The sequence below is a fragment of the Physella acuta genome, unplaced genomic scaffold (genome assembly GCF_028476545.2).
Source record: "Physella acuta isolate Inbredline_101_S28 unplaced genomic scaffold, ASM2847654v3 ptg002674l, whole genome shotgun sequence".
Taxonomy (NCBI): domain Eukaryota; kingdom Metazoa; phylum Mollusca; class Gastropoda; family Physidae; genus Physella; species Physella acuta.
The window spans coordinates 1,618-25,000 of NW_026734115.1; the positions used below are offsets into that span (position 1 = coordinate 1,618).

The following is a 23,383-nucleotide window of genomic DNA, read 5'->3' on the forward strand; positions in this document are numbered from 1 at the left end:
ATATAAATCTTTGTTTGGAATATGGTAATTTTGAAATGCTCGCTCCGGGCCTAATGATTAGATCTAGATCTAGATCTAGCAAGAAAAACTAAACTTAAGACTTAAGCAAACGAGTCGTAGAATCTAATCTAGATAATTCTATCTAGATCTAGATAATTTCAGACCTTCTTTATTTTATATAAATCTTTGTTTGGCTAATTTAAGATAAAATTTAATTTGAAAGTTACTACTACTAGACTTAGATCTAGATCTATGTGCGTAAATCATGTTGCAAAAGGAGACTTAAAATATAGTATAAAAATTCACTTGTGACGTCACGAGTAAATAGCTAAGTTGGTAGCGTAGTCCGCTCTCATGCGGGTGGCACAGGTTCTAGACCAATATGTCGATGATATTTTTTTTTCAATTTTTTTTTTCTAGATGTGAACGATAAAGTTGCCTATCTGAACTTGGCAGGATACAGGGCAGGTGAAGTAGGGGGGGAAGGGGGGGGGAACATATGTTGGGGCGCCAAAATGGTTTGGAAAAATAAATTGAAAGGTTGAGGGGGGTTCAAATCGAAAGTTTGAGTGGGGGGGGGTGCACATCAAAAGTTTGAGTGGGGGGGGGGGTTGAAAATCGAAATCTTGGGGGCGGGGGGGGGGGGGGGGGGGGGGTTAAAATCGAAAAGTTTGTCCCCGGGCGCCGGGAAGGGTCGCTATGCCTCTGAGTGACAGACGTGATGTTTTTTGATGGATGACCCCCGAAACCCACAGTTATCCAACGGATGACGGGTAGTCTAGTATTTTTTTAAAATTATTTTATATTTAATAAAAATTGTATTATTTTTTTCTTTTTAGTGCATTTATAAAAGCTTGAAATTATAAAACTTTTTATGTATTTATTATTTTTATACTTTTTAGTATTAACGAGTTATACGCATGTTATGACAATATAGTGTTGCAACAAATATATGATACACAATTTGAAAAACAGTTTTGCTTTAATAATATAATTTGTTTTACTATACGTGTCACAGTTACTGATGTTTTAGTTACAATCCAAAAATTGCCACAATTAGCTGAACACATATCATAGAACAAAAATCTTTAACACTTCTTTAACTGAAGACATTAATACTGTTCAGTCTGTGGTCAAGTTTATAGCTAAAGTTTGAGTTGACTTAAGGTGTTCTTCAGTCTATTTAACTCTGATAAAGCTTCGTTGTTGCAGGGTGTCTTCCTGGTTGAGACGCCCACGTCCGTAGAGTGGTTATACAATGAAACGATGCTGGGCTGATGCGATGGCGTACAATGATGTAACATTTAGTCACTGGGAACTTCTAGCAGTTAATTTAAATAGTACATCATCATCGCGTGTCTATTGAACATGATGACGCGCTTTTGAAGTAGAGCCCTGACGCGTGTGGATAGAACTGCCTACTAATTCAGTTCAAATTTTAATTAATTCTTAAAAAATTAATTAGGCGACCATTTTAGTCAAATTAAATGTCGAGATGCATTGTCTTCATGTCTGGACCCACGTACCAATTACGAACCGTATCTGTTAGTTAGAAGTGCCTGCAATTTCACACGGCCGTTTCGATCTAGACAGATAGACTGACGACAGACTGACAAGGAAGCAAGTTAAATAAAAGCTTGTAAAAAGCATTATTTCAAGGAAAGTTTTTTAATATAATATCAGCCTATCCTGAGTTACTGAATTAGAAGCTAATATATGTTGAATGTGGGTTGCTGTTATAAAAATAGACATTAATTTGATCAGAGAAATAGGTAAAAATGATTATTTTAGGTTTCTATGTTAATAGTGATAAAGGATCCATAGGTGAACCTGCCCATGAAACACATTAATTTTGGGACCTTCTTACTATTTTTAATATTGACTTTTTACAATTGGTAAAAACATGGCAATACCTGTAATTATCAAACAAGAACTTTTGTAATGTTAATGCAACATGCAGTGGAAGGTTAGAAGATATTGAAGTGTCAAATATTTCAGCTTACGGTTTTTAAAATTTAATCATAACAAATATGTAAGCTAATTACACAGAAACTATAAAGATTTAAAGAAAAGGAATGCATTAATCTTAAGACATTTATGATCACCTGCATGTTCATTCAGATGTGCTACATGCTGGTTATATGTTAAGACAGCACTCATGCAATAATCCGATGTCTCTTTAACTACAAATCCTTCATCAAATGTCAGCTGAAACAAGATGCCATTCAGTAAAATAAATTCTTAAATAACAACTGTTTCTATTGTTGACAAATAAAAGATACATGTGGGTTGAAATTTTAGTGTTAAAAATTTAAGGTAAACAGACTATCTTTATTGTTGTATTTCATTTTAAACAAAAAAGTAAATGATACAATGCTTTTACAACAAACCAAAATTCATACAGACCTGAAAGATGGATACTTTATGTAATGGGTTTATAGTAGAATTTTATGATTACATTGTAACCAAATATTGTTTTTAATGGATAAACTACTAAGATTAAAATATGCCAATCAATATATGTATTGTTAATACTAATGTATTGAGTTTATTATGTGGTTTTGAAAAGTAAAATCTGGATGAAAAGTATAAAGTTAACATTTGGTAAAAATCCCATGAATTGTATTTTTATTTTGTATTTTTATTGATTAATTAGTGTGATAAACATGAGGTTTTAGACGATGAATTAAACTCAAGTACTTAAAAAAAATTTAACATGTATTCTCTCATTGTGATAGTTTATACATTACATATCATACTGAAAAGAATAGAGGCAATATCATGCATAAATTATGTTAGTTTCAATAGAAACAATATATTCAAGATAATAAATATTGGGGCAACCATGCAGTATAACCTGAATTTTCTGCCAATATATCCAAGGTATTCGTGTAATACTCTGCTCTATCTGCCCCAAGCCTTATCCATAATAGTTGTTCTTCTTCCCATTCTGCAACAAGCTGTTTAATCAAAGCATTCTCAATTGAACCCAAAAAATATATAACCACAATTCAGAAGTATCTACACGTTTAACATCTTAAATTTTTTTTTTTTTGAAAATATAACTTAAGTGCCTTGATCTATCTGATTAACATCTCAATGTAATAATCATTAGTTAACTATTTGACTAAATGTTACAAAAGGCATACTTGGGCTAACTTTACGTTCATAATTTGTCTACCTCAATCAATAGAAATGTAGATAGATTTTTCTTTTATTATGTAGGTAGTTAAACTGACAGTAACTAAAATGTGTACATTTGTTCCTCAAGAGACAATTTTAGTTTTTTCTGTAACCTTACTTGCTAGTTTAATTGCTCATATTTCAAAGCAATTTTCACCTTTGAAATGAATAAAAATGTCCTAAATCCAATTCAGCAATCAAAATGCCATTACAGTTTTTATAAACTTTGATTTAGTTCCCAATGTCATTTTGGTTGTTTGTGGGTTTGTGGAGAATGAATCATGAATAATTTTAACCATCTTCTAATTGAGTGATCTCATCTAAACTTTCCAAATAAATTTGTTTCTGGTGATTATGCAAGAATACCTCAATTTTAGTCTAATTAGTCATTACATTAGTCATTATTAAGTGATTTCTAGCTTTAATAATAAAAGGGGAAATAACAAGATTAAGAACTAGAGATAGCTCAGTAACGCCTGAGAGTGACCAAAAAGTCTGAAGTTCAAACTCTCGGGCAGATGAGGTTGCTAGCTGGGGACAGCAACTCTTCTAGGAGAGACAACTCCAAACTAAAAAAAACTGCTGCCTTGTAGTTTGTTCTTGGTTGGACAAAGGCTATGAAGCAATTCCAAAGTGACACATCACTATATATTTGTGAACGCTATAAATTAAAACCATGACCAACTATTTTATTATAATAGCCAAAGAAAATGTATGTTTATTTTCTTACTTTTAATGCATTTAAAAAAATGTTATAATAGCTTTTTTTAAACACTAGTTTCATTTTCTACTTGTTAAGATATAATCAGTGGTCAAAGCATTACACATATTTTATATTGTCAAAAAGTTTTGGCTGTTAGTTTGACAGATCAAGTAGAGTTTGTTCTTCTGATCTCAGCCTTAGGAGAAGTAATGTGATAAGTTCTATCACCAGTCACCTTTGCTTTCCTTAATGTAAGTTAAGTACCCATATTTTGGTCTAGGTAAGTTCAGGGATGACCTACATCTGAGTCAGGGATCTGAACTCGAGACTTTCAGGATATAAACTTCCCACACCCCAAACACACTGTCCCATGAACATTCCATTATTTTAGATTTAAATATTAATTTTGCATTTAAATGATAGTGTAAAATTAGCAGTAGTGTAATGTTAACTAATGTTTCCTATAGGTTAGTATTGGTGTTGGTTTTTTATAGGCTAAGATTATAAGCATAATTTTTTCAGGAACCTATGTGCAGCTAGGCAGAATGTCTAGTTTTTTTTTATATTATGTCAAATTATCCATTCAATCTAAACTATGAAAATTGATTTAAATCTTCTTGTTCATAACATTGTCATTCCATTTAGTCTCCATAAAATGTTATCCTTGTGATACTTTCAATTAGCAAAGCATTTTAAAAGTATGAATTAGTAATGAAAAATCTAGCACACATTTTATGTGAACATACTAAAAATTTTTTGTAGAATTTCCGTAATTTGTGTTTTGTCCCTTCTGGGCAAGTGTGCATTTGGGAAATCGGCCTTTGGGCAAATGGCATTTGGCCAAATATCTATTGAACATAAATCATTAACAGCCAAATATCTATTGAACATAAATCATTAACAGCCAAATATCTATTGAACCTAAATCATTAACAGCCAAATATTTAACATTTTTTCTAATTGAATTAAATGGCTCTTGCAAAGGCGTGGGAAGATTGTGTTGCTTGCAAAGGCATATCTGTGAATCATTATTGTGGAACTTGTTTTTTCCTCTCAAAGCTTGATTTTGACCCAGGCATCAATGGGGCAGTGTATGTACAAACCCCTAAGCCGTTTTCATATTTTAATCCTCCAGTTTCAAAAAACATATTTATTTTCTCAACAGTATCTTCACTTTTTGCTTAAATTTATGTGCATTACAAAACAGAAACTCTTCTTTGATATCACCTGAATAAATATATTTTATGTAGACAAGCAACTGCGAGCACAAACTGCATCAAATTGAAAAGCGAGCAGTGATGAAAGATTCATTTCATTCAAAATGTGTTCTTTTGCACTTACAAAGTGTTCAATAACACAAATAATATTCTGTAGACTTCAATAATCTGTTTGTTTTAAAAAATTCAGCCCGGTAAACAAATGCTAGTTGGGAACATGATTTCTCAGGAAAGTATAAAAAAAATTATTCAAAGAATCACCCTCAGCGTTTAAAAAAAATTTCAACAAACTTCATCAAAATTGCACTGTAGATTACACTTACTTTAATAGTTATTTTTAAATATATTAAATTATTCAAACTTCCAGACACCATTAAAAACGTTAAAACCTAAAATTATATTGAATATTTTTGTTTGGATTAGCTTGCAAGATGGCGAAACCCCAGGAGACCCTTCGCAACCCACAGTTTGGGAAGCAGTGTTTTAAGATGTACTTAAAAACATTAATAATAATCATTTAAAAAGTTAAAAAAAACCCACGTTTTCTGATTGAACTAAAAAGTAGAAAATAAATGCTATACATCACAATAATGCTAGCGATCACTCTACTATAAGCGATCAAAAACGTGGGGCGCCGAAGTAAAAGTTATATTACTATTGATTAGATAATACTATTGACTTTTATTAGGGAGCTTGTAGAGAGTCAACAGTATTAGAAACTGTAAGAAAATCACGGCGCCCCACGTTTTTGATCGCTTATAGTAGAGTGATCGCTTGCATTATTGTGATGTATAGCATTTATTTTCTACTTTTTAGTTCAATCAGAAAACGTGGGTTTTTTTAAACTTTTTTAATGATCATTATTTTCTACTTTTTAGTCTTTGTCTGTTTGTTTGCATTAAAATCTTGCTATCGATTTTATCTTTTCACTTTTTTTTGGGTAAACGAAGACAACTCGTAAAAAGACAACTCGTAAAAAGACAACTTGTAAAAAACACGTGTGAATACGTTACTGACTAGAACACATAGATTTGAACCCGTGTCGAGTGGGATAGCAATCGTGTGCCCAACCACTCGACCATATCGTCTCCCCCATACTGGCCACCAGTTGTTACGGTTGGTTGTACACAAATTACAGTTACTGGGTTATGTCCCTTTTCCCCCACGTTTTTACTACAACGAGCCGACCCGCGGCGTATCATACGCCGCTATTTAGTTGATTTATTTTCTACTTTCAGTAATTCATAATTTGTGAAAGCAGCCTCCTCTTAGTTACCTCCTGTAAGCTTAAAGTCGGTTCAAACTTAATTATCTGCCCCTAATAGCCGTCACTAAACCTGGCTAACGTGACCACAGCTCAGCAGACCATGTGGGGGTGGGGTAGGGTGGTAGTGATAGTGATAGAGAGAAAGAGAGGGGACTTTAAGGAGGCGCTTGCAGCTTGTTTTCTAACGGCTCGCAGAGGAGAATTATATATACAGATTATATAGCGGTCTAAAATGCTCAATAAAATGTTTCCATGGATCAATTTAGTAATAATAACAATTGAATATTCTATTGTCATCCAAAACAAAGCTTCCCTGAAAATTTCAGCGCGCTAGCTAACTGGGAAGTGCCAGAAATTTCGATCGCAAGATTTGATTGGAAAGACAGAGACGAAAACAAGTTAAAGAAAACGTGGGAATATAATATTGATGCTTAATTCAACACTACTCTTCAGAGAAAATTAGAAAAAAAATATCAATATAAACGAGATGAAACATCTCCAGCCATTGTTGAGTAAAGAAATAAGACTATGAACTACATAAAGTATTTCTCTCTCTCTCTCTCTCTCTCTCTCTCTCTCTATCTATATATATATATATATATATATATATCAATGTAAGTTTGTGTGTGTGTGTCTTTTATGCATTACTACAACTCTCCTCACATCGCCGTGAAACTTTGGGAAGTTGTTGTGAATATTCCTGGGAAGGTTTCTGCGGAAAAAAAAATTTCAAATTCGCAAGGGTGGCGCCCCGGCAGGGCGTGATTTGTTTTTTCTCTATATACGGTATATAAAAATAAAAAAGTCGATTTTGGTTTGACATCGTTCATCCGATAGCCATGAGACTTTGGTGAGTTCATTATAACACTCTAGGGAACGGTTCTGTAAAAAATAAATTTTTTAATTTCGCAAGGGCGGCGCCACGGGAGGTTGAGATTTTCCTCTATATACGGTATATAAAAATAATAAAAGTGAATTGCAGTGATACCGTTCATCCGATAGGCATGAAACTTTGGGAAGAAGTTGAATTTATTCCTGGGGAGGTTTCTGCGCTAAAAACATTTTTAAATTTGCAGGGGTGGCGCCCCGGCAGGGCGCGATTTGTTTTTTCTCTATATACGATTTATAAAAATAAAAGTCGATTTTGGTTTGACACCATTCATCCGATCGCCATCAAACTTTGGTGAGTTCATTAGAACACTTTGGGGAAGGGTTCTGTAAAAAAAATCATTTTAAATTTCACAAGGGCGGTGCCACGGGAGGGTGCGATTTTTCTCAATATACTGTATATAAAAATAATAAAAGTGAATTGCTGTGACACCGTTCACACGATCGGCATGAAACTTTGGGAAGAAGTTGAATTTATTTCTTGGGGAGGCCTCTACGTCTCTGACACATGGGCGGTCACCGAAGTGTGTTCTACCATATTATTTCGGTGAGTGATTAATGTACACTCAAGGTTTTCATGCGGTAGTGTAGGTAAACCCGTGTCCTGATATTTATGATCCAAACGCAGGCATTGTTTACATTTATATAACTGATTTTTAGAAAAGAAGGTTACGCGTCTAAGAACATATGATTGGTAACGCGTTGGTGAAATCCTTCTAATATATTTCGTCAAACTTTCTTCTATCCCTGCGGCAATGTGCGGGGGGGTCGGGTGCGCTAGTATATGTATAAAGCAATGTATGTGTGTTTGTGTGTCTTTTATGCATTACTACACATTTTATCTGACCACCGTGAAACTTTGGGAAGTGGTTGAGAATACTCCTGGGCAGGTTTCTGCAGAACAATTGTTTTTCAAATTCGCAGAGGAGGTTTCTGAAAATACATCTTATTTAATTTTGCAAGGGCTCCGCCCGGGGAGGGTGCGATTTTTATATTTATATGAATACATAAAAATCTATTGCGGTTTCGCACCTTTCATCCGTTCACCATCCAAATTTGGGGATTTGATTAGAATACTCCAGGGAAGGGTTCTGCAAAAAAATCTTTTTTTTAATATTGCAATGGCGGGCCCCAGGAGGGTGCAATTTTTCTCTCTATACGGTATATTAAAAATAAGTCAGATGCAGTTCAACAACGTTCATCTGTGTGCCATAAAACTTTGGGGAGTTGATGAGAATACTCCTAAGAAGGTTTCTTTGAACAAAATAATTAAAATTTGATATGGGTGCAATTTTCGTCAATACACAATTTGGCATCCAGAGTTCCAGAGCGGGTATGTTAGCACGTGGCATCCATTAATCAGCCTTCCTGCATAGTGGGTAAGATGTACTACTTTAAAACATCAACATGCACAACCGCAAGCACCCGGTAGATTGCATGACCCCAAGCACCATGGCTTCCCCTGCGAGTACTATGGCACCTATGTTCGTTTTAAAAAAAGGCTATACACAAAAGACATGATGGGCAACAATAATCCTTGACTGCATTGACCCAGGCGCTTTCCCTGATGCCCCTGCAGGGTTCAATTTGGCGCCCTGGGCTTTCCCGTGAGCGCAATGGCGCAGTGCAGTAGATAATGGATATGATGGGGCATTACAGTCACTCACTAAACTGACTGAGGCGTGTCTGCCGGTGCCCTAGTAGGGTGTGATTCGGCAGCAAAAAAAATTTCAGTATCACCCCCCCCAAAGGCTCACATGGGCCGCTGAGGGCCCTGTAATAAACTTTTTTTAATAATCAGAAAAATAAAACAAGGTTAGATTATTAATTGGGTTGTTTCCTTTTGTCCATAAAAAATACAATTCCAAAGCCTACAGTTCTCGAAATAGTGAAAATATTTCTGTGAAAAATTAAGTTTTGGAGGGCCCCGATAAATATGATCCAAGCGCAGACATTGTTTACATTTAAATTTAAACTCAGTTTTAGAAAAAAAAGATCATACATCGAAGAATACAGGATTGGTAATGAATTGATGAAACGCTTCTTATATATTTCATCAGACTTTCATCTATCCCCACGGCAACGGGCTGGGACAGGCACGCTAGTTAGTTTATAAACTTAAGATGCAATAATTATTTTTTAATGAATTGTTATTATAATAAGAATAATTTCAACTATTAGAAATTTAAGTGTATAGGAAAATGTATAGGTCTAATGGCTAAAACAATAAATAGCTATAAGGCTTTTTCATCACATGCTTTTCAAAATTACAATGCTAAAAGGTTCATATGCACACTGTAAAACTAAAGCAAATTTATTTTATTGGTCAATAGGAAATTTGACAAAGATAAAATATATCTAAAAGTAAAATACTCTTATTGAAATAAAAATTGTTTGTAGTGAAGCCATTAATAAATTATTTTGTAAAAAGTATTACATTTCATATCAGTGATTTAAAGAAAAATAATATTACAAATGTATCCAATCTATTTTACTCCAGATTCTAGTGAAAGCACATTAATTTTATATATTTAAAACAAGAAAATCAAAGCTTACCTCACCAAGGTCTTGTAACATAGATATCATGTATTTTTCTTCATTAACCCATAAACGCCTGAAAAAGTGTAATTTAAATATTGGTATCATGGGCGGGTGATGAAAACCAAATTAGTCAAAATGCTTATTCTCAATCTAACGCTATAATATTTAGTGTATAGTTATAACTCAAAAAATAAAATCCAAGATGGCCACCATCACCATGGCAATGGTTTTGCTGCTTTTTTTAAATTTTTAGACTGAACTCTTTACGTTATAACTATAAGCAACAATGAGGATAAGCTATAGATGGTGGAGGGGGGGGGGTCTGTAAAAAAACATGACTTTCCTAGTTGACGATGAAGGGCAGACTCAATACCATACCACTTTAGAAAAGCAAGACGTACCCCAGGACAACATTGCAAACTTATCAACCATACTTACATACTTTCTTCTTCATTCTTAAATGTAGTATTCAAAAAGATCAAACTCAGTAACTCAACAAGAGCAACCTAATCAGCAACAGACAGCAATGTCGTTGCTCAAAAGTCTGTATTCAGAAAGCCTCCCACAGCACCCACCACCCTCATATAGTTATTGTCTGAGTGTGAGTGGATATCAAACAAATAAAAATTGGCCTTCGTTTACAATGGTATGTTTTATCTTAAGCAAGATAACCTAATGTGATATTAAATAAATGAAGACTATCAATGTACACATTCAGAATGTTACATCAGAATGAACTTACTCGTAAAATGTTGTATTTCTTATATTAATAAGATTGGGATCCTGCATATTCTACTTGGTGAATTTAATCAACCACTGTTCAATTAATGATTTCCACTTTTGGTTTATAATGTTTAAGACAGATTAGATACATTTTTATTTTTAATAGGCCTAATAGCCTGATAATGTAATTCAAAAATAACAAAATACAAAAGCGGAGAATGGTAGTATCCATATAGCTAATATTTAGGCCTATGGGGTCTATTTTGTTAGTAGGGTTTACACAGCTTGTTATCGTGTGAAGAAGAAAGTAAAAAGATTTGTAAAAATATAATTAAAGATGTAATTAAAGAGTTCCACTAAATTCAAAATTGTATTGTCTCACTCAAATCAAAGATAGTGTCATTATTTTTAGTTCTAAATCATCTTTTTTATAATGGGCACTAACTTCAACTTTGTGTTAAATAAAGTCATTAGTAGCACATAGCGCAAGCCACATCATAGCTCAATTTACAATTTGTACCATTTTAAAAAGGTTATTATCTTTGAATGTACTCTTTTATTAGTTTAAAATTACATTTTCAATTCTAAATTATAATAATTCTATGAGAAAAAAGTATTGAATTTGGTGACTACATTCCAATAAAGCGAAGGAACGTGAAAATGCGGTATGAATACCGCTAATATGGTGCCTAGTAAGTGTTACGCTTATGCTGTGCAGTGAGGGTTTGAGTCACTTGACTCGGCCAACTACCATTTAGTCCATCTCCAATACCAGGGAGAGAAATTCTAACCTTGGGAACCAATAAGGCTATCCCACGTTCAGTCCAATATGTGCCGCTCAGAGATAAGGCAAACTCAATATTCCTAGTTCAATATTTTATTCTTATATATACATATATCTATCTCCCAACTTGAGTCATGCAAATCAGCACACGTCCTTTCACACTGACAATCAAGATTCGATTAACTCACACCCAAACTCCTAGCAACCAGTCTCTACCCAAATTTGTCACTATACACCTCATCATACCTTTCGCACCATCATTCACTCACACTGATCTACACTCAGAAAATGCATCATAACAGTAAGTGAGAAATTTTTCATAGTCTGCTAAACTGATAAACCTAAAATAAATATGTTAGTTAGAAAGTTTAATAAATAATGAAGATAATCCCACTAAGAAACAGAGTTAATCTTAATGTTTTAGAAAACTCAATAAGAGATTACAAAAACAAGTAAAAAGTTTAGATAAAAATTATACATCAGTAACGGTTAATAACCGCTGTTAATAAGAAGAGCGTTTATAACTTGAATCCTAATCGCGTTCTTTAATTTTTAAACAGTTAGGTTTAGGACCTGTGACGTCAAATTTTGTTGGCTAATATATATTATATATATATATATATATATATATATATATAGATAGATAGATAGATAGATAGATATATATATAGATATATATGTATGTGTGTGTGTAACTAGATCTAGTAGAAAGTTACCAGCAGCCACAACTGATAACAACATAATAGTGTCAGTCAACAAGGACAAGGCTGTTGGGTCAGGATCACACTAGTATCTATTCACTACATAATTACAGGGTACACCGTTGGGATGGGCAGCAGGTGATGCGTTCAAAGACTGACCACTCTGACAGGACAATAGTAGTCTTTATGCTGACCAGTAGCCAGGGTTGTTGGGTTATAAGTTTTCAGCCCATTGGGGGGTTAAGACAGGGGTATAAGTTGGAATTCCATTTAAAGGGTTTTATAGTGAAAATGGTTGATGTTAACACATTTTCAACTTTTGAAATAGTATAAAGTTTAAGGCAACAATATTAAGTACATATTTATTTCTTAACGTTGTGGTTTCTTTATTCTTGGATTTAGGCCCTACTTTATTGTTTTTTTTTTAATTAATTTAAGTTTCACAATAATTGCCTCAATAAAATATGTTTGGCCTACTTACAGCAGCTGTATTGGTACTTCATATGTCCACTTGCTTTCTGCCATGTATTCAGAAACTTGAATCATATTCTTTTCATTGTTTGTTGCAAAACGAAATGAACGCTTAATAATATCATTAAAATGATGTTGTAGACAATGGGAATGGTGGCCCAACGAAGCTTCCCCAGGACGTTTATTATATGTCCCACTCTGTGAATAGTTGTGCAAAAATCTGAATAACGAGTTATTCAATATTTAATAGTATTAATTTAAGTGCAAATTTAATTTTTTTAATAATTTTAACATTTTTCTTCTCAATTATTTTATAAAAAAAACTCCTATATTGGGCAAGATAGGCAGTGGTGTCACTAGGTTGGGTGTCACCCCCCCCCCCCCTTATTTTTCTCTGTAAAACTTGCAGTTGGTAATGTCCCCCCCCCCCCCCTCCCCCTGGTAAGGTAAAAGCTTTAAAGTGTTCTCATTTAATACTAATGATGTTTATCTAGCATTGCTTTCTCTATAGTTTGAAGGTTTACGTCATGGTGTCACACCCCTTGTTGGGATCATAATTATATACTTAACATAATTTTTAACTCTAATTAACCATTCATTGAACTGGCAAAAAACATATTTATTCTAAATAAATCTTGAATTTTGTGTTGGTGACACCCCCATAAATGGTGTCATCAGGTGCAGTCTGCACCCCCTGACACGCTTCGCGATGCCTCTGATGATAGGGCATACATTGTGTAAACCTATCAACAAAGTGAATTTATTTTTTTTCAAAACCAGTAGTTTAAAAGTAGCTTCAACGATTTTACCTGTTGTGCTTGAAGTTGTGAAAGGGACACTTTTTCATCATTAATCCAGGCAGTGATGGTTATGATTCCATTTTCTTGTGAATATGGTGATCTAGATTATTAAATATTAAGTATAAAATTATATGGATTTCCCTACCCTATTAGTACACAAAGACTTCATATATGTAATCAGTTGAGTTATTTTGCACCAATCATTTAAGAAAATGTTTCAATTTTTAAAGCATCTAAAATTCATTTAACGTGCATGGAACGGATCCCATTTGTATAAATATAAAACTATAAAATTTCTGGTAAAATAATAGTAACTTATTACTTAAATCTGATATTTAAAGAAAGTGGTTTAAGTGAAAATTAGTCTAATTAAAAATATTGTATTAATTATATGCAAATATTTATATGGTTATAAAAATCTGTTTGCTTTTTGTTGGACTTAACTAAAGATTGTATGTATTTGATGTTCTTAGTATTTTTGGTACCTAAACAAAATTGTAAAAAAGCCAAAAACAATCAGGTTTTTTAAATTTTATCACAAAATGAAAATAAAAATGAAAAAACCAGGTCATGTGGTTTACAAAAAAATAATTTTTTTTTAAATTTTATTGGCAAAGTTTTGAGAAAAAATTTATATGAAGTGGGGTTTTCAGAATATCCACACTTTTATAACATTAATTCTAAAAATATTAAATTTCTGAATTATTTGTAGGCTTAAATTTTTTTACTGCTACTTTGATGGCAAAATCTAAAAGAAAAACTATTTATATCCATGTCAACAAGAATAATAGAAGGATTCACTTGAAGTCCATTGATGCATAACCATAGTAATTAGTATAGAGATCTAGCCATTAAGGAGGTGTATTGAAGAACTTTTAAATGAAATGGTTTCTTTGAGGTTGAAATCTTATTTACATTCATATTCAATTTCAAACTTGGTATCCTCTATACAGAAATGCAGTGAATGTGTTTTAAAAGTTAATTTTGTTGTCTGATTATTAAACAAAACATTAAAATTATTACATACTTTATTTGCAATGACAATCTTAAATCCACACTGTTTAATAAATCCTGTAGGGTAAAAATTGCTTGCCCCAGCTGCTTCATCTGTAGAGATACAATATTTGTATTATTCCATGGTAAGATGATTAGCGTTCATCATCAAATAAAAAATTTAAAATCCTGATTTCCTAAAGTTCTATATTAGCAGAAAAGTCCTATAATGAAATAAAGAGTTTTTCTCACCGTTCCTGTCATTCTCTCAACAACATGATGAACAGTAATCCTAACTCTGGTACTGGTATCTATTCCATATTTGTCCCCAAACCCAATGGTTTTCAAAAACTGGGGGTTGTTATTTTTCTAGAACACAAAAGTCAAAATTTAAAATGCCTCTTAAAAATGTAGTGATAAATTGTAAAGTTTATTACAAACATGTGTACCTGTCGCACATTGCTGCAACATAGTCCTTACACACCAGAGTGACAAAACATTTTTCAGGGTTTCATCAATGTGTTACCAATTATGGATTTTTAGACGTGTGACATTGTTTTAAAAATTTGGCATGTTATTTCTTTGGAAAACTGCGTAATGGAAAACTATGCACAAAAAAGTGAGCTAGGGAATATTCGTTTTCTTAAATCAAGCATTTATAGACATCAAAAAGAGTTACTACATGTACATTATTGCATAATAAAACATATTTCCTCGAAATATGACAAAATTAAAGTATGTTAGTATAATTAGTATTTACAAATTTTTCTGTTTGCACAGTTTTCCATGGCGCAGTTTTCTGATTACACATCTTTCTGGGAACCATTTCTTGGATATTAGTTTTTGGGGCGTGGCTTTGTCCACACTGCCACACACTGCTGTATGAACACCTATATGAAAAACTATATAATGTGGAATATACCTCAGTAACAACAGAGGGGTGCCAAATTGCACCATGTCAGGTCGCACTTGATTCAACTTAGTCAACAATTATTGTATCCCACTGTGGGGCAAAATTGCAGGGTGCTGGCAGAATGAAGTAGTACCCCTGACACCTTATGCTGGAGGCCCATAGATACAAAAAGCTAGGATAGCCACTGGAAACTCTGAGTGCCAAACTGTGATTTTTATTTTATGTACAGTAGGCCTATATAGAAAAAATTGCACCCAAATTTTTATATTTTTTTTTGCAGTGTGCACATAGGCTTTATATGTTAGGTGCTATATATGTAAGTATATGTATATATATATATATATATATATATATATATATATATATATATATATATATATATATATATATATATATATATATATATATATATATATATATATATATATATATAAGGGGGCTGGTAGTGTGTCAGCCCTTCCTTCCTTCCATTGCTATAGATTTTGGAACCATAAAAGTAAACTTCGCACCATGCAGTGCTTTTCAGTGCACCACAGTGTCTTATTATAAGTGATAGTGTAGGGTTTGTTTATATAACCACATAAAGTTATTTAAATTTTTATAGTTGCCACTGTTTTTACTCTTTTGCATAACATAAAGAAAATATTAAAAACATTTTATAATGATCAATATCAAATATCATTTTCGTTTATATTCCTAGAAAAAGTGGATACATTTTTATAACGTAATAACAGTAGGGTAGAAAAATCAAATTAATTTAACTCTTTTAAAAAATTTTGACAAGGGAGGTAATTTAAAAATAAATTAAACTCATGCTAATTAAAAAAAAAACTGTGAATGCAAATCTACGGACGTCCTAGAAGGAATTAGTGTTGCAATAATATAATTAGCAAAATGTGAATGCAAATTATGCGGATGTGTAAGAGGAAATTTTGTTAGAAAAATAATAATTAGCATGGATTAATAAAAGGCAATATTTTATTTATTTGCTACTTATAATTTTTAATCAACCATTCCGCACTATTATAGACGCGTCATCACGTTCATTGGGTGCGCAATGGTTTTAGTTCTGAAACTCTATTGTAAATTTTTAAAATTTACTGAAAAAATAGGTGTAAATTGATAAAGTGCAATATGGTAGGTAAAACACGGATATTTTAAATGCTGCCTATTATTTATTGTATGCACTGAACATACTGTTTAATAATTATTATTCTATCTTTCGGTTTGCGTACAAGCTGGGGGTTTTATAGTCGTTCACTGAATCAGGCCCTTCCACCGGTGCTCGGGCAGGGTGCATTGATTATTATATGTTACGGTTCATAAGGAAAATAGAAAAATGTTAAGATTATTTATATTATTTTCTAATTAGTCTATGATCTCTCACAATCACAATTTTTTGTTTTTGTTTTTCGGTGTTAACAGATGGTGAAATTTTAGAATTATAGTATAGAGAATGCTGGGTGCGGACGCCTGGGAAAGCGTGTTTTTCGGTGGTGATTCTAATTGCATTGCCAATGTGTTTTCTTAGAACCATAAAAGTAAACACCACTTATCGAACATTTATTTGCATAGCATGTTTTATTGTAAGTTATGGAGTTTGGTGGTGATTCTAATGTTGTGGTTGTGTTGTGGTTATGTTTTGTTTATGGTTGTGTTGTGTTTTTGTTTGTTTTTTATGCTGGAAAGGCTCTCTTTGGGCGCGGACGCCTAGGAAAGCTTTTTGTTCTGTGGTGATTCTTATGTTGTGGTTGTGTTGTGGTTGTGTTGAGGTTGTGTTGTGTTTTTGTTGTTTTTTTTCTGTTCCCAAGTTTGTACATTTAAAAAAGATTTACTGTGGCGGAGCACATGTATGCAGCTATTTTATATATATATATATATATATATATATATATATATATATATATATCGATGGTCTCGGTCGCAAACCGTCTAACTCCAAAACAGTAAATTTTACAGGGGAGACAAAAAACTGATTATTTCATAGTTGATCACTCTAATACAATTTTTTTAAAAATGATATGTGCGAAGAACCTTTCTACCGACTATACTGTAGCGTTTTAAAATGTGTTTTATTGATATTTACAAAATTATTGCAGGTTTAAAAGATTGTCGGTTTTGCTCGGTCTAAAACTCTCGCTACCAAACCGTCTATCTCTGCGCGCGCATACTTAGCTGTTTTGAACCGAGAATTTCGGTCTCAGCCACGTTCGTTCGTTTTGTCCAATGAACATGATTTAGTTAAGTTTGTTTTTTTATGCTAGAAGTAACACTTTATAATATTTAGATTATAATTTAGGGCTCATATTTTAATTATTTGAGTTTATTCTACTTTACGGGATTAGTTTAATTTTAGTAGAGATGTTTTGGTATGGCTTTATCTCTTTCTGCCGTTTATTCATTATGGCTGTATTTAGCACTACATGTGTTAATTGTTGAAGGTTATGCTTTATTTATTACGCTTCTATTCTCACAGTTTATTTTACTTAAACTGGTGGGTGCTGCATTTGCAGAATGATAATAGTAATAATATCAACATTGCTGTCAGATATTGTATGAACGAGACATAACACATTAACTATATTAATAATGACTAAAGATTTACTTATTTCACAAAATGCAACCAAATACAAATGTGTTTATTTGTTTATTAATTCTTTAAATAAACATCGCACGAAGAAACATTAAAATGGCAACATGTTTATAAAAATGTGTATTTATGACTTGCATTTAGGTGCTCATATGACAGCTTTTATCTTTTTTTCTGTCCATGTAAAACTAGTCAGGGGCTACAGATGAGATCATAAGGTTGCGACCCTAGTTTAGCAATTGCCAGCTATCTACTAATTCACTTTGAAGTAGATAGTAGCATTAAGGTTGTACTGTAGTGCACGAATATCTGTCGCATTAAATTCTTGATAGGTCTGACTGTTGAAAAAGGGTGGTGTCTTGTATGGTAAGATTGGTCAGTTGAGAGAGGCTGGTCTATTTCATTGTAAGACTTGTCTGTTGAGAGATTTCAGTCTTTTGCATGTTAAGTGAGATCGGTGTCACGTTTGGTAAGATTGGTCAGTTTACAGATGCTGGTGCCTTGTATGGTAAGATTGGTCAGTTGAGATATGCTAGTCTGTTAAGAGATGCTAGTGTCTTTTATGTAAGATTGGTCAGTTGAGATTTGCTGGTCTGTTGAGAGATGCTAGTGTCTTGTATGTAAGATGGGTCAGTTCAGAGAATCTGGTCTGTTGTAAGATGCTGGTGTCTTGTATGGTAAGATTGGTCATTTGAGAAAATCTGACATCTTGTATGGTAAGATTGGTCAGTTGAGATATGCTGGTCTGTTAAGAGATGCTGGTGTCTTGTATGTAAGATTGGTCAGTTGAGAGAGGCTGGTCTGCTGAGAGAGGCTGATGTCTTGTATGGTAAGATTTTTCAGTTGAGAGAGGCTGATCTCTTGTATGGTAAGATTGGTCAGTTGAGAGAGGCTGGTCTGCTGAGAGAGGCTGATGTCTTGTATGGTAAGATTTTTCAGTTGAGAGAGGCTGATCTCTTGTATGGTAAGATTGGTCAGTTGAGAGAGGCTGGTCTATTGAGAGATGCTGGTGTCTTGTATGGTAAGATTTTTCAGTTGAGAGAGGCTGATCTCTTGTATGGTAAGACTGGTGTGTTGAGAGAGCCTGGTCTGTTGTATGGTAAGATTGGTATGTTGAGAGAGTCTGGTATGTTGTATGGTAAGATTGGTATGTTCAGAGAGTCTGGTATGTTGAGAGAGGCTGGTATGTTGAGAGAGGCTGATCTGTTGAGAGAGGCTGGTCTGTTGAGAGAGAGGCTGGTATCTTGAAAAAGGGTGGTGTCTTGTATGGTAAGATTGGTCAGTTGAGAGAGGCTGGTCTATTTCATTGTAAGACTTGTCTGTTGAGAGATTTCAGTCTTTTGCATGTTAAGTGAGATCGGTGTCACGTTTGGTAAGATTGGTCAGTTTACAGATGCTGGTGCCTTGTATGGTAAGATTGGTCAGTTGAGATATGCTGGTCTGTTAAGAGATGCTAGTGTCTTTTATGTAAGATTGGTCAGTTGAGATTTGCTGGTCTGTTGAGAGATGCTAGTGTCTTGTATGTAAGATGGGTCAGTTCAGAGAATCTGGTCTGTTGTAAGATGCTGGTGTCTTGTATGGTAAGATTTTTCAGTTGAGAGAGGCTGATCTCTTGTATGGTAAGACTGGTGTGTTGAGAGAGCCTGGTCTGTTGTATGGTAAGATTGGTATGTTGAGAGAGTCTGGTATGTTGTATGGTAAGATTGGTATGTTCAGAGAGTCTGGTATGTTGAGAGAGGCTGGTATGTTGAGAGAGGCTGATCTGTTGAGAGAGGCTGGTCTGTTGAGAGAGAGGCTGGTATCTTGAAAAAATAAAACTGATTTTTTTTTATTTCTGTCAGTCAGACTGGAATATTTTTTTTTACTAATAAAATGGCATCACTTTGTTACTTGACAGCTTGTTATTGCTAGCTAAGTTTAAATAGCCTTCTCCCTCTGCTGTATGGTAGCATCTGTCAATACAATTTCCTATCATGTGATTAAATAATTTCAAATTTGATCTGAAATCTAAACATGTAATACTCATCACTGTAGTAAGCTAATTGCTAAGCTCATGTTTTAATGCGTTATACATTGAAGCATGCTTATTATTTGTTGAACTGAATAGCCATCTCAATATTTGGCATTTAATATCAATATTAATCATACTGGCATTTACTAAAGACAACTAAGCCAAACATTTTGTGACCTACCATATAAACATTTCTTAACATGTAGCTAAACCCTCAATATAAAGATATTAGTGAATTAACAATAATTAAATTTATTGCACAAGCTTGTGGAAATGTAATTCTAATATTGTTTTTATTGATCTCTAGATTTAGATTCTAGAATTAAGATCTAGTTTCAAAGCATTGTGTTAGCTTAATGAAAATGTAAACAAATCAGTTTGGTTCTCGAAAATCTACTGGAAATAGGCTAATTTAAACAAATACTCTATGTTTATTATTTTTTTAAATGATAAAATATAATAGAATAGATGAATATTATCAATCAAATATTATTACCAATAAGTAATTTGACTGCTGCGGTGTAAAATCGTGTGATTGCAGCGCGTGACTGCGTTTCCGTCAAAAGTGTACTTACAAATATAGCGATGTTCGTTTTACTCCGAGATTTTTAGCGCTAGAAATAATAGGTGGTTTGTTCAAATGATTATATCTAAATAATCATTCAACAGATTTCTATAATATTTCAGGCATTATGGGGAATCATACTGGCTTTTGATTTATGTAAAAAACAGAAAATTGAATTTTTTTGAGTTAGACGGTTTGCGACCGAGACCATCGATATATATAATCTTTTCCCACATGAGGCAGACGAAGTAGAGTTTATCTGCTTTAGAGACCTTGACATAAAAAGGGTTAGTGTGGTCAGTACTCTAACCAGCCACCTTTTGGGCTAGGTGGACTCAGGACCATTCTACTGACTTGAACCCGTATTAAAATATACATATATAAAGTGTTAAAAATTGTGTGACTTTTTTTTTTGCTACCCTTACACCAAACACCTGGAACAGCCACTGTGCTACAATTTCTTTATATGCAATTAACAGCTTTAAAATATACCTCTACAATTTCTGAATGATTATGGTGCATCCAAACTTGTTGTTGAGGAGGCAACATTGTGTGTACAATGACTAGTGCATTTGGTGGAACATCAGTATTGTCGTTTTTCAAATTTGCACAAGCTAAATAACATGAAAAGAAAAGTCAATTTTCATTAGTTTTCCAGCAATTTCGTGTTAAATTTTGTTGTTCATAACAAAAAAGTTTGTTATTTGTAAAAGAAATTCTGATTTATTGGACAAGAGGAATGAAAATACTTCTCCTTTAATGAAATATGAACTAAAATTTCTATTAAAATTAAACATGTTAGAAAAATACACTATCATACTATGCCTCAAAAATAAAATTTAATTAAAAGAATTGTAAATTAATGAGTCTATTAATAATTAGCATTTTAGAAAAGTACATTAACATACAATACCACAAAAATATAGTTCGATTTTATTAAATCAAGCATTAAATAAATGTAATTTGACTTTACATATTAATCTAAATGTGATGTACATACATATAGAAACCTCCAGAACTGGATCTTGACTTGCATTATCTAAAATTATATTAAAAATCAATAATTTAATTAACTGTTTGCATTACTGGTGAAATTATAATGAACAGAAAATTGTAGTATAGTAATTGTATGTAAGGAAACCTCAAAAATAAAACCAAATGGAAATGTTTAAATATGTTCATAATGATGGCTTTTACATGCACTTAAAAGAAGTAAATCAAATGATTTTTATTGAAATATAATATTGCATCACTATTTAAATAACTTTCATAAAAAGTGTGTGCCCATTATAAAACTTTTTTATAGTTATGCAAAAAGAGAAGCATTATTATATTTAGAGAAAAATTATTTTACTTTCCTGTTGTTAGTCATGTTAGTACATAACAAAAAGCTTATCATTATATATCATTTTTCAATATTAAAAGTGTGCACCAAATGAGTGCACAGACAGGGTGAACAGAACAGTACTTGATATTGCAATCTTTAGTCAATTTATAAAAATGTATCAAACTTCTGACATTAACAAAGTCTATGGCACAGTGCATCAAGTGGGAGAAATTTTGCTAACAAGTTTATACACATGGCAAAAACAATAGACAAAAGCAAGGACAAAGAAGCAAGTTTAAAAAATAGCTTGTAATAAAAAAATTAAATAACAAAAAAGGCATATCCTGAATGATTTCGCCAGACACAAATATTAAATTTTTGTTCAATATCTATATAAACAGAGATTTTCTTATTAGAATTAGACAATTTGTATTATAATTATTCTTTTAATGGTTAAGGGAATTATCTTAATAGAATAAAAAGAGACACATCTTAAAAAAACAAATTAATAATGTTTTTTCTATTATTTTTCTTACTGCAGCTATTAGTCTATAAATATATTTTTACATATATTCCACACTTAAGTTAAATTTCTTTTTTTTTAAAAAGTGCTTATGCAAGGGAAAGTGAAGGCAGCCAACTACTCCATCTGCTTTATGATCATCTGGTTAAAGTTGGGTAACTACAGCTAAGTAAAATCAATTGTTACCTGAGTGGAACTCAAAGTCAACACTTGAATTGGACTCATTAGTTAAGCATATTGGATCACTGCCAGTCTTGGTATGTAGTTGTTCACGCAAGCTTTGAAGTTGCATTTTTAAACATTCATGGCTTGCAATGTGTAGGGACTGAATCCATGCATCTCGCACAGCCTCAGAATTGGCATCAAATCTAAATGCATGATCTTCTCCCTCAAAGACTAAGGAGAAAAGCAGATAGTTTTGTATTCAAAGAAATATATATAATTAAAAGATCTTACATCTAATAGTACACAATTTAATTTTTTTATTATTTACTCCACTGAAAAATAAAATCTGTATGTAATAATTCAAAATAAAATTAGATGAGTCTCTATAACTTCATACTACCAAATTTCATTATAAATTTCAAAATCTGATACTGATATATAATTATAAATTTTTAGTAAATTATCAATTACTTTCAAATGAAAAAATGCTCCTTGCATAATGGCAACAGCCTACATCTCCTGTACATTAATGACAACTTTTGCTGGTGACAATTATGTATTTGAATTTTTAAGCATCAGCACGTTGAATTTACAACCATTTCACAAAGGCTAGCCAAAAGAAGGATTTTTACTCTTCATTTTTAAAAAATAGTTAATCATTAAATACTACTTTTTAAAAATACTTTCTTTAAAAAAATAATTGCAAGAAGTTTCAAGAACAGTAGAATACGCGGAGGAGTGGGGAGCATTTTAAGGATAGTGACACTTTTTTCAGAGAATGATTAAATAAAATTTAAAACAAGCTTGGCAACAACAACAAAAAAAAACATTACTGAATGTGTGAATTTAAAACAGTAATGTTCTGTATCTTAAATATCACATTTTTAATTTGTACGCTTCTTGGCTTACATCTCCAAGCCTAGCTGTTTGACAGGCATGAGTGCAGTGCTTTTCATCAAAATGTCTATCCACATTTGCACCTGTATATCAGCATTTTGTGTTATTCTTGCTGGATATG

General features: G+C 32.8%; 1 protein-coding gene across 2 annotated transcripts; it reads right to left on the reverse strand.

Moving 5' to 3' along the window:
- Nucleotides 1-2,105: 2,105 nt before the first annotated feature.
- On the reverse strand, nt 2,106-22,596 carry LOC131933915 (inositol polyphosphate-4-phosphatase type I A; the record flags this gene model as incomplete). 2 transcript variants are annotated; one of them, XM_059290408.1, is given in 9 exon segments in its annotated part: nt 2,106-2,208; nt 9,815-9,872; nt 12,489-12,556; nt 13,288-13,378; nt 14,306-14,385; nt 14,524-14,640; nt 20,843-20,964; nt 21,351-21,389; nt 22,387-22,596. In XM_059290408.1, coding segments are annotated over 9 exon segments (888 nt in total), but the record flags the coding sequence as incomplete, so codon positions are not given.
- Nucleotides 22,597-23,383: the final 787 nt, after the last annotated feature.